The following is a 12,852-nucleotide window of genomic DNA, read 5'->3' as shown; positions in this document are numbered from 1 at the left end:
TTTGCAATGCATATAGATTTATTGCTGGGCATTTATAAATATTTTTAACAATTAATCAATATGAGAAGTTGCGAAGAGCGCCACAGATAATACCAATAAAATTTAACAACCGCCTGTAATCAAGAGCGAAATAAAAGCAAAGCAAAAACTTTTGGACACCAAAATGGATGCAAGTGAAATGCTAGTAATGTGTGTGAGTGTATCTCTGTGTGTGTGTGTGTGTGTGTGTGTGTGTGTGTGTATGTGTGTCCACTTTTCCTGTCCGTGCGCGGCCATAAAGCAGCTCGTAAATTTCAGCACACTTGGCACATGCGGAACAGTTGCCCAGTGTGGCCCAGCTGCTGGCTTGTCTTCGCCTTTTGGCGTACTGCAAATCCAGCGCCAGAGTTGCCACCCGGCGCGTGGTTTTTTCATGTTTTGTCTGTGCCCTTTACGTGCGCTGTCTGCTCTGTCCGGTTTTTGTTGCCATTGTAGTTTGAATTCTTTTCTTTCTTTGGGTTTTCATTTCTTTTTGTTTTGTTTTTTTTTTCACTTGACGCTGAACAATGAAAATTCACGCTGTACGATTTTTCGCGTTTGCTGTGATACGCTTACAGTGCGCACCCTGAATGTGTGACACCTTATGCAACGTCTTCTATATGGAGTGCTGCGAAAGGGTATTCGAGTTTCGTTCTGCTACGTTTTGCGCGGGTTTTTCCATTTCTTGTTGCTGCGGTCCAATTCGCTGTATATTACGCAAATCCTTAGTTACGCCTTCGCTCGCCATATCCTGGCTGCATCCCAGTCACAGGCCACGGGTCACGGGTCACAGTTTCTCTGAGTGTATGTGTGTGTATGGCGGGTGTTGAACAAAAGCTGTGAAATAATCACTTGCTTGTTTGCACTTTATTAAGTGGCAACACGAGTCGGCATGTTCGCTGTGTCGAGCAGCCTGTAACGCTTCAGGTATCCAAACTAGACTAGGAGAGAAGAGCATAGGGCACAGAGAAAAACCCCGAAACACGAGTGTGATACTTGAATGTTTTGCAACACTAAATGTTTTGAGTGCTTTTCATACAACTTAAGATTTCATAAGAGTATAAGAGCTCGAGTAAATTAAATTAGAAATATAAAAATGCTCTTGAATAGCGTAACAAAATGTTCATTAATTTGTTCTTTAGAAATTTACAATAATAAATTCTATTTATAATAATAAGGTATATTTATTAATAGACTGGAAATATTTTATAACAATTTTTTTGTAGGGTAGAAAAAAATACTAAATAATGCTTCACATATTGAAGTTGAAGCTTAAGTTAGATGTGCAGCATTTGATTGGAAGAAGAATTAGATATTATCCATGAATTATTTATATGCTTAATATATTTTTAGATGTATATTCTGTGTAAGCTAGTTCCTGGGCTGCTCACATACTGCAATAATTTGATAACAAGTTTCGTATTACAGTTGCAGAGAACGATCAGATTGAACATCTTAATTCTTATAGCTAACATAATTAAATACTTCACGAACCAATATAAAAAGTTTCTTTGTTTTTAAAATATTCTTTTAAAAAAATCTATAATTAACATATATCTAAAATATTTGGTCCAGCAGCCAAAGCAGCTGATCCATTCAAGATGTTTTCAAAATTTTAATGTCATATAAGCCATTCCAAAACAGAAGATTTTTGTCATCTCTTAATTTTTTATGTTATATTATATGTTTGTGATAGCAATAAAAATGATTATAAGAAATTCGATTTTACTTCACTTCTTAAGCCCTTTGTCTACAAGAGTATTTAATATTTGCCGTGTGTTAGATGCTGGATCTTCCGTTTGCATATCAATAAATTAAAGTGCATTAATCAAGCAAAGTAAAGGCAATTAAAGTAAGAAGTTAAGCATAGTTTAATTTTTCGCATAAACTTTAGTGAGCTTCCATCACTTAAATTTCATTAAATTATTTATTATTATTTAAAAAATAATATTTGCTTAATCATAAAACTTTTCGGCAATATTCAATTGCTTGACGAAGGTGACGACAGAAAATGCCAATTTGGCGACCTGCCAAGAGACAAAACAATTGGAAAAATATAAATAGAAGTCACTGGAATACCCCTACTCACAGTTATGTTCGAGCCCATGGATATAATAAAAATGCCTCCGGCTGTCAAAATAATCGGCTTCTGCACATTGTGTAGGAAATAACGAAGTGTGATCTTATACTGACGATTCGCAGTCAGCCAATTGGAGTGAAAGAGACTGTTGGCCAGCTCGTAGCAGTCGTCGGAGATCATATTGCAGATATAGCAAAAGGGAAACGTCTGCAGTACCAAATCACACATGAATATGGCAGTGCTCAAGCCGGTCCAGAAGTTGGAGAAAAATATAATATTGATCATGGACAGGCCCATGACAACGCCGCAGAGCAGAAACTGTACGAAAATTGTGCCGGAGACAACGGGTCGTAGGGTATTGCAGTAGCTGTGGGAAGAGAGGGAGTTATAGTATATATACTAGTATATATACTACCGCTATGCTTACTCCAATATCAAACGATGATCCTCAATGCATTTGATCAGCTCCACATAGTTCTCGTCCTCAGTCATGCTCCCATCAGTGCGTAGCTTGCTCAGTCGCTCTTTGAGGAATGTTATGTGAGTTCGGATGGTTAAGAAATATATAATCGGATAGACGTCGGCCATCAGATCCTGCAGCACAGCGCCTGTCATCCACAAAAATTCCACAATTCCCGCTAGCCAAAAGCTGATTAAATTTTTCTCCGCATCGATCAGCGGGTTGTAGAGATTCCAGGCCAGACGACCGATAAGCATGCTCGCGATAAATGTGGAGCACGAGTAGAGCAGATACATCGTATTGTATGCCAAATATATTTGATTGCAACGTGTTGCGGTCTTTTGCAGCTGGATGCGCTCCTCCGTGCTGCCGCAACGTTCGTCCAAGCGATCCAGTATCTTTTTAGCCTGCTTGAAGCGCTTGAGACCGGCAAAGGTGTAGCTGGCCTTGACGCTGGAGCCAAAGCAATTGAAGGCCACCTGCAGCGAGGTTAGAAACTGTCCGGCCGTAAAGCTGCTCAGCTCACTGTAGCTAATCAGCAGTGAGACGTCCAGCAATATCATGAAAAAGACTGTCGTAAACACTGTCCAGACGCGATAGATCCAACGTCCATAGGCATTTTTTGGTGGCATCCAGCCAACCACGCTCATGCCACGATCCACATAGATGAATGCATCGCGGGACTGCACGGGCGACGAGGCGTCGGGCAGGCGCAAACGAGGGAATAGTCTGAAGAGCATGTTCTATCTGGTTTGGATGTGGCGATGACTTGTCCAATGTGGCACTGCAAGCGCTTTTATATGTGAAAGACTGCAAATACCCTGTATTTATAAAAAGTGAAGGGTGTTTGTGGGCAAAAGAATGTGGGAGAATGATTGATCTTCGACAAAGATACTTAAGTGTATATTTATATTTTTATATATTTAACTGGACGTGCTTGTTCTCTCATATGCATAAACATTAATAATATATAAAATTAATATATATATATTATATTATTATATTATATATATAATATTATTTTTTATACTGCTGTCTAAAACTTAATGAGGGTACTTTCTAGTCAAGCACTGCCAGCTGAAGTTCTCTTGAATATTTCAGATTCCAGCCTTTTTTTTTTGTTTAAATAAGGAACGTTTAGGTGAAACCTTTGAAGGGCTTATAGGGTATTTGCCAGTCGATCACTTTATATTAGAACATTTCACTTTTTATTTGAATAGATATTTCCTTAACACATTTCTTTATTTTTCGTCTGAATTATGCATCACAAGTTTGAGGTAATAGAATTTTTTTGCCTGCATTATTTAACAGGAAAATTCGTAAGAATAATTTAAGTTCTGTATTGACCCTTAGAAAGGAAAATTTCTGAAAGTTTTCCAATTAGTTTTTCTAAAGTTTATGTAACTTTTTTCTTTTTTCTTTTGATTTTACTCTGATGAGCAATTAATTTATTATGAAAGATACAAAAGTATGGATCGTTCGCACTCGAAGATACATTAAAGTTGAACACAATTTCTATTATTTGTTCTATTTAAAAGAGTGCAATAAAATATTTTGCCATGCTCGCAGATTTCATAGTCCATTTTTTCACTTTCATCTACTCTTCTCTTTGAACATTGAGCAAATGAATTATCTTTTATTAACTAATATTGGATTGCCATTGAATGCACTGAGCAAAGCGTAAAGCGAAAAGCAAAAATATAGCATCGATTCCACAATGTCAGCATTGCAGTCTCATCAAAGAGCTTTTGTTTGGTCTGAAAGTCGGTCCATTTGGCTGAGTTATTTGTTTGGTATTTGAAAAACGCGGCACACGCGGCGTATGAACTATTTTCTTAAGCTACGAGCCGCCGAGCAGCAGGAGCCAAAAAGGCAGCGACAGCTTGAACTTTTCAAGGATCTTTTCGTCTCTCTCTCTCTCTATGTGTGTGTGAGATATGTGTGTCCTATTATGTATCACAGACTCTGTTCTTATGCTGCCCTCTTATTGAAAGCAACTGTGAGTTATTTTTATAGAGCTACTTTATATATGTAAGAGTGTGTACATGTGTGTGTGAGTGCATGTGTGTGTGTTTTCTTGTGTGTCCTTTCCGCAGCTAAGTCCTTAGAATATAAATAGAAGAAATGCGCTGTCAACTTGGCCGAAGGTTTATTTATATGACCAGCCATTAAAAGCAATGCGCCTTGATTATCTTTTGTATACACTTACAAAGTGTGTCATCACCCATATATATACATATAGAGTATTTGAAAGTTATATATAGATAATTGCGTGAAAAGCATTGACTTTCGGAAAAGCTGCTGGTCACTGCCTTACGAAAGCTTTAGTATGACTTTTTAATACAATCAGTTCAGCTGCTAGTTTTAATGTGCTTTTTTAAGAAGTGCATTTATCAGTGCATTTGTGTCTCATATAAAGTTAGAAAATATGTAACTTATTAGTAAAAGCTCATGAACGTTTTTGACTTTTTAATGATTAATAAACTATAAAGCATTTTAGTAGCTTCACATAAATGTATTTAAAGATTTCTGATATAACTTTAAAAATATCTTTTACTTAATTTTTAAAAGCACTTTAAAACTCTTTTTCTATAAGCTTTAAATTAAGTTTAAATGAATGAATGTTAATCCACTTCGAATGCTTCTTGACAAGCCGTATTTCAAAACATAAATATTTAATCAGCTTTTTTTTTGTATATTAGAAAACACAGAAAAAGTTTTACATATATTACGTGAAACAAAAAAGCTTCCGCTCCAGCTTTCAAAGGCTTTCAAAGTCTTTTATGCAAATGCTTTTACTGTTAGTGCTGTATAAGACTTTGTATAAGTCTTTCATATTAATTCGCTTCCGTCAAGCGAAATTCCAATTGCTTTTTGCTTTGTTGCCATTTTTTGTTGTTGCTAATTTATTTTGCTGTTTATCTAATTTATTGCTCGTTGGCAATCAAATAATTCAAGTGCTGCAATCTAGAAAAATTACACGCTCATACTGCATGCAGCCATCAATTTTAGTTTTTGTTTTAATTAAAGAGCAGAAGCAACAGGGGAACCTAGAAAGGTCGAGCTGCTGCTGCTGCTGATGCTGCTGCAACATTTGCCAAATACACAGACATAAATCAAGCAAACGAGATGGCATTCGCAGTCTGCTCGCAATCATTGGACATGGCACATGAATGGTGAATGGTGAATGGTGGATGGAAGTGGACACGCTGCAGTTTTGATGTGATCCAACGGCAGCTGGCGTTCTGTATTTCCAGCTATGCGTATGGCACCGTAGTGGGAAGCCTGGGCAAACCTTCAGACAAAAAACTAACGAGCATCAGTGTAAACTGTCTCGTCGCCTTCTCATTAAACTTGCAACTAAAATGAGCCAAAAAAGAGCAGAACGGAATGGCGGCCATCTAGCATATTAGCTCTGCTGCACTTATTGTAGCTGTGCTGTGGGCGGCGCCCCTCTCCGCCTCTCTCTGCGCTTCCCAACTACTGATTTGCCATGTCAACTTTTCGCTCAGACTACAAATTAGTTGAGAGTTTTTGTACATGCAATTGCATACTTTGAGGCGTCTGCGATTTACGAATGCTCTGCGTGAAATTTGAAACTAATTTGGCAACTGCAAGAGTGCCAGAGTAGCTAATTAATGTAGGTAGATCTGAAAACTTGGGTGTCAATAGCAGAAAAGCTACAAATGTTGTGGAAGGACTTCATATTTATATAAAGCAAATATGTAGAATAATTGGTTAAAAATGAAGTAAAAACATTATAAATATATAAACAAAAATATTTATAAAATTACAAAACATTACATTTTTTTTTAAATTTTCTTAAAATAATTCAAGTTTTTTAACTTTTTTCTCTGTATAAAAAAATTAAGTTAGCATATTTAATTTAAAATCGATTATTAAATTATATTTGAAAAAAAACGAATTCAGAAAATTATTTATGTATTATAGTTGAATCTGTTTTCTCGGCCATTATTTTTTTTTCAATTATTTTCTAATATTAAAAATTGGTTTGAAGTATAGAAAAATAAATTTTAAATACTTATAATTTTTTTTTAAATTAAATATAATATATTTATTAACAAATTATATATTTATTAATTTCAATGATTCAAAATAAACTAAGTGAGGTAATTTTTTTTGACTTTTTAAGTTATCAATTTATTTTCGGTTCATTATACAAAAAAAAATATTTTTATACAATTTTCATTAATTAAAGACATGCTTTAGCAATTACAACCTTTTAAACACCCTATGAACTTTCCGATCGTGCTTTCATACAGCGTAAAACAAACTGTGAAAAGTTCACCAGAACTTTTATTGCTACGCATAGTTGGGAGCACTGTCATTGTCTAAGGCGCGGTTCGCAGCGCCAAAAAGAATGCAACACAATGCATTTAGAAATCGCATTGGGCCTTCCGCGTAGGCAGCCCCTCGCTCCAAGCTCTCTCTTGTGTTGCCGGAGGAAACTTTTGCAACATTTATCTTCGTTATTATGACGCCCGAATGGGCTATCAGCGCCAAGTGGAGCGACTGTTAAATATTTGGAGAACGGCGACAGTTGCAAACAGAATGCGTTCTGGCCCTAATGCGGGTCTGGCTAAGCTCTAGAACTCCTCTGTCAAAAAATGCTACAACTTGTCTTACACCAAATGCAGAAGACGGCGAAGGGAGGGGGAGAGGGTAGTCGAAAATGGGAAATATCTACCAGGACAGGACAGAACAGAACAGAACAGGACGTTGCATTCGGCGCCCAGTCAGTCTCTGGCTGAGGGAAGGAAATGGTAACTTTTTCCTGCACTTAATTAGTTTGGGCATAAGTGGAGCAGAAAAAGTTTTGCGCCATGTTCCACAAAAGCAGCAAAGGACGCAGGACGATGGACAAAGAGGAAACGGGAGCAACAGAAGCAACAGTCAACGGCGAGCCAAGGCAAGGCAAACCAAGGCGAGTCGAGTCGAGTCGAGGCGATGTCTCCGTTGCCAACAGTTTGTCATCTGTATCTGTGTGCATCCCCTGTGTATGCGTGTGTGTGATTGTGTGTGCGTGCGTGTGTGTTGCCAAGGAAATTGCCTCATAAATGTTCATTACACAGTTGCCTGCAAAAATGTCAAATGAATGGGCCGCTATGCTAGTGGGCGTGGCTACTCAACAACTCAAGCCGCACAGCCAACAAACATTATTGCAGCAAATCATTTTTCACAGATTTATGGAATGCACTTCAAATGCGAGAATAGAATGTAAATAATAACTTAATAGCAATTTATGTGACGTGGCCAATAGCTACATGGACAAAAATTTATATAAACAACAACTGTATAAAAGGAATTTATGATGTAAATGATAAACTTATAAATATAATAGAATATAACATAAATATTTCAACAGCTGTTCGAGTTATCGATAAGTTTAGTAAACATGAAATATTTATGATTTGCTTAAATAATTACATAAATATTAAATAGATTTATACAATATTGAGCTTTACACTTGAAGTATTTTGAAATCTATTTAGCAAAAGAATTTATCGATATTAAATAACAGTCGATATTGCTATCGATATATTGCTGAATGCCATAGACAATATAGCTTCAGATTGTTAGGCAACTATATAGTTTTTTATAGTCGTCATTAAAGTCATATAGAGTCCATATAGGTAGGTACAGACTTGTTCATAAAAATAGTAGTGCGACTGAGCACTCAATATTAGACAGCAGAATTGTGTGATAACACAATATTTTGAAAACAATTTGAAACGAATATAAAGATTAACATATTTTATATTAATATATTACTTAGTATATAGAAGTAGACGGCAGCAGCGCCAGCTCTGCTCAACAAATAAAATTTCATATAGGGTCGCATTTACCCACTAGAAAGCTCACACTGAATGTTATCTTCTTTAATGCTTTATTTAATATGCGCCTTTTGGATGACCCTCAGTGCGTTGATTATGCACCTGAACTTATTACAGCTACAGTGAATACTCGCACACAATGCCAGTCATTAGCAGACATGAGAGACAGAGACAGACATAGAGAGAGAGAGGCAGCGCAGCACGAGAGTTAGGTCATCATTTGTAGCAATAAGCAAGACAATAAAACATTAGAGGCAACTGATAAAGCATATCGCCCTTATGCCTTGCCAGCGCTGTCTACTTCGCAGCCATCCACCCACTTCTCGGTATCGCCGTTTGCATTGTCAGCGAGCTGCTTAGCTCGCTAATGCGATTATTAAGTGCCAAGTGCGCTGGCAGCGTGTAAAATTCATTATATTAGCCCCGCTGTGAGCGTAGTTCATTCACTCGCATTCGTTCATGCATTGCGCGTACCCAATATCCTGGCGCACGGGCTGCGCCGACGCCGGGTCCGCAATAAATTAAGCGCACAAATAAATCATCCATTTTAATGTGACAGTTCCGACAAAATGAGTCGCGCGGAGGCAAACGATTGCCTCCCTTTTCGCTCCGCCTGCAAAATCTTCAGGGCAACAGAAAGTGAGGCCTGCGGCAACAGGACATTGTTTTGAATGCGCCTTTGTTAACACAAGCCACCGCCGCCCCACTAGCCTGGCACGCCCAACCGGCCCATTTGGGCATCTTGTTTGGCCATATTTAGCGGGTTCATTGTTTGCACATTGTGCGGGCTGTCGCTTCCGTGGAGCCAGCTCCAACTCCAGCTCCAGCTCCAGCGGCTGCTGCTGCTTTCCTGCGCCTCTCTCTCTCTGCCTTTGTCAGAGCATTTTGTAAGCGCTAAGCACTTGGCCTAACAGGCGGCACTTAATATTTTCGATTGCGAGTGCCGTGGCCAAGCTTTCAAGCTTCGCCTGCTTCCGCTTGCCGGAAATGCCGCCCATTACACAGTGCGAAAATGTGTTGTGCATTTGTAAGAAGGCACTTTTAAGTTGTTCGACAGCGCGTATGATTAATACGCTTTCCATTTTTACACTCGTTGCGGTTGACGTTGCACGTTTTTGAGGTCATCGATTTGGGATCTGCTCTGATTGGAAATGAATTTGTCTTCGAGGCATTTTAATTACATAGTTGAAAATAGTGGGAAATTATTGTGGAATTTAAGGCGACGTATACTTGATATTGTTCTTCTATGCGCATGAAAAACAAGACCAAGTAATAACAAGCATGAAACCTCATATGAAGTATATGTGACCTGAAATTCTAATGCTAAAAATATTTCATATAAAAAATTTGAAAATAAATAAAGCAATTTGTGAAAATATTAAAAAAAAATAAATCTTTTTCCTTTGCTTGTGTTTAGTTTCTTAAAAATACATTTGCCTAAATTCTGTCTAATGAATACCTAAAATGATTGTTTTGTGAATATTCTGAATGTGAACATTGATTAAATGTCAATTGTTCTCTTAAAATACATTTCTAAATTATTTAATCTGAAATTTATTTCTCAAAAATTTCCAAAGTATTGAAGCAGACTCTCTCTATCTATCTGTCTACTTTTCTCTTATATATATAAAAAAGAATTTATTTTTTTTATCTTATATTTTCTGATAAATTTGATAATTAAAAAAGTAATTTGAATTCATAAAAGACGCACTGCAATCTGCAATTAATAAGCAACTTTAATTATATATTTTTTATTGCTACCTGAATTGCATTTGTACCTGCTGTACGTGCCTCGTAAAAAGTGAAGCAACTCTTGATAGTTGCTTTGGCTTTTGCTAGTTTCTCAAGAGTTTCGCTTGGCTCCTGCCTCAACTGCAATGGAAAGATGACGCTGTCAATGCAATGGCTGTCCGGTTGTCCGTTCTCAGGTGCAGAATCTCGGGCACATCTTCATCGGTTGACACCTCATATCCTTTGAACATTTTCCAATTGAATTGGCCTGGCGCCCTGCCTGACCCCCACTCACTCTCTTACTAACGCTCTTTCTCTCTCACTCTCGCTTTCTCTCTTTGTCTATCTATCTTGCTAGATGTTGCCATTAGAAATATTGCGCGTCCTTCACAACGATTTCTTTATTAGAGAAAATCTTTGTGTTGCATTCGCTGTGCTGTCAAGTGGAAAGCGGCTTGAGGGGCAAGAACCGAAAGCCAATGCCAATGGCATTGGCAATGGCAGGTAAGGTTTGCTGATTGTGAAACACAGATAGACTCTGTAAATAGATGAAATGCTGCCCAGGCTTCTAGCACAATACACACACACACAAACAAAGCTTTGCATTCAATTGGCTTGAGCACTTTTCAAATTTGATCGAGTGAATAACGATACAAAGCAGCAAATGGCAATTGCAGTTTATTTAAATCAAATACAAAGTATATGCAATTGAAACCTGCTTCGCAATGCACTCCAATACTCTGCAATCTTTTGAGTGCGTATTTTTATAGGGTATAACGTGGGCATATTAGACTGTGGATAATTTGTAAATGATATCATTATCATTTCAATAAGCAATTAAGTTATAGCTAATAGGTCCATATAGCAATTTGGATTGCTTTTGACATAATCGATTAATCGATTAATCATTATTCGTTATAACAACACCTATTCACTCAAGCAAATCACTTATACAATTTTGTAATATTTTACGCCTCTTTCTCTTTTTAAAAAATATATCGTTTATCGATAAACGTTATTTATAGCCTAAAGCCAACCTGTAGTCGTGGTGTCTTAGGTATGTATACCAATGAAAACTTGAGCCACTATACATAGTTTTCAAGAATTAAATCGTTTATCGATATATCGATCCATTTTGCGTATATGCAAACTGTACACATATTATCTATGTCATTATAAGTCATTCAGTAACTATTTCATGTTCATTTTTGCTGATTATAAGTTTTCTTGGACTAGAAAATGATCAAATATATAATAAATCGATAAATCGATAAATATTAAAGAATTAATCCTGTTCTGGATTTACAATTATTATTCAGCCATTCAGCGATATGTCAATTTATATGAATGGTATAATATATATATAGATAAATATAAAAAAGTGTTATCGATGTAACTGACTTATAACTATAAGTCAAAAGTTTCAGTCATTTCATTCGCGCTCAACCAAACTCTGTTCCTCTATCTAACCTTTTATTTACGCTCCTCACTCAAAATTCAATAGGTGTGTATTGAAGAACATGTTACTTGGCAACCCTGTTTATTAAACGTTAAATGAACCAAATTTCGTTTTTGATGTGGCCTAACAGCAATTGAAAAATCAAATCAGACGCCTAATAAATCAAATGGGAAAGGAAGCCACGTTCAGGGCGCAGGCTGCACAATTGTGGCATAAATTGCAAATTTTGTTCGCTGGGCGTGAGCGGGCCAGAGCAACCCCAAAGGCAGCCATAATGCTGCCCGTCGCTAATCAACATCAATTGCTGCGTTTTGCCTCGCTGTTCGCACAGACCACGCGATATTTTGTAATTAGACAAAGCGAAAAAAATTGAAATGGAAAACAAGGAATTTTCATTTCTCGCCGCTGAAATTGGTTATGATGGCAACGCAGCCCCTTTGGCCCCAAGCCCCTAAGCGATGGTAACAGCAGCATCAGCCGAAACCATGGCAAACTATTTGACCAAAACGCAAACAGCAACGAATATGGTAAAACTCATTAGTGCCAAATGCAGACGCTCTGTCCCTCTCCGGTTCACCCCCTTCTCTATCTCTCTCACACATGCTATCTCTTAACTATGCCAAAGAAAATGCATAGCATTATCGTTTGATGAATTTTTGATACTCTTTCGTAGGCTCTTGGAAGCTTGTAAAATATTTTATAGGGCAAATGTGAATTTAGATATTGTTCAGCAGTGCGATAAGAACTTGAAGTATTAATATTCTTGATCAAAGTAAAATGAAGTCTGCTTAAGAATTCTAGGTTGAACAAAGTAACATAAAAATAATTTTTGTGTGCTTCGATTCATTGTTAATTCGCAACATAAATATTCATGAATAAATAATTTATTTTTGGAATAAAAAGCTTTTATAACAGACCACGTATATATATTAAGTTATATAAAAATATGTATACATATATAGAATATAATATAAACATTTTTTGCTAAAAGATGAATTTTATATAATTTGTATAATATATAAATTATAATATTTAAAAAAAACTAATAATTGACAATGTTTTCCAGAACTTACAATAATTTTCAATATATTTTGTTCTGGCATAACTTTGTAAAATTTATTTTCGTTTACCAATAATATTCATTATCAAATTTATTTTAAATAGTTTTATTTATTTTGATATTTTTAACAAATTTGTTGTCATATGCTTCAGATTAGCTTAAAGGGCATTCAATATTCGATATCAGTCG

The 12,852-nt window shown here is 36.6% G+C and overlaps 2 protein-coding genes across 3 annotated transcripts in view; one reads left to right on the top strand and one right to left on the bottom strand.

The window, feature by feature from the left end:
• Positions 1–12,852, top strand: part of LOC111595794 (leucine-rich repeat and fibronectin type-III domain-containing protein 3) — a 156,285-nt gene that overhangs the window by 28,783 nt on the left and 114,650 nt on the right. The gene's annotated exons all lie outside the window — the stretch shown is intronic.
• LOC111595834 (odorant receptor 42b-like) lies at positions 1,974–3,298 on the bottom strand. The gene is made up of 3 exons (XM_023309742.2): positions 2,526–3,298; positions 2,108–2,465; positions 1,974–2,045 (listed from the first exon to the last, which is right to left on the bottom strand). Exons 1-3 carry the CDS (start codon positions 3,296–3,298, stop codon positions 1,974–1,976), a joined length of 1,203 nt encoding a protein of 400 aa, XP_023165510.2.

This window comes from Drosophila hydei, unplaced genomic scaffold (genome assembly GCF_003285905.1).
Source record: "Drosophila hydei strain 15085-1641.00,03,60 unplaced genomic scaffold, DhydRS2 tig00000172-arrow-pilon, whole genome shotgun sequence".
Classification (NCBI taxonomy): Eukaryota; Metazoa; Arthropoda; class Insecta; order Diptera; family Drosophilidae; genus Drosophila; species Drosophila hydei.
This window is presented reverse-complemented; position numbering and strand designations above follow the sequence as displayed.

Bases quoted from the DNA above. Each gene is read 5' to 3' on its own strand.
- LOC111595834 (XM_023309742.2), bottom strand. From the start codon at position 3,298: ATGCTCTTCAGACTATTCCCTCGTTTGCGCCTGCCCGACGCCTCGTCG. The intron at 2,466-2,525 runs GTAAGCATAGCG...CTCTTCCCACAG, and splicing joins GATCATCGTTTGATATTGGA to CTACTGCAATACCCTACGAC. The intron at 2,046-2,107 runs GTGAGTAGGGGT...GTCTCTTGGCAG, and splicing joins CCATGGGCTCGAACATAACT to GTCGCCAAATTGGCATTTTC.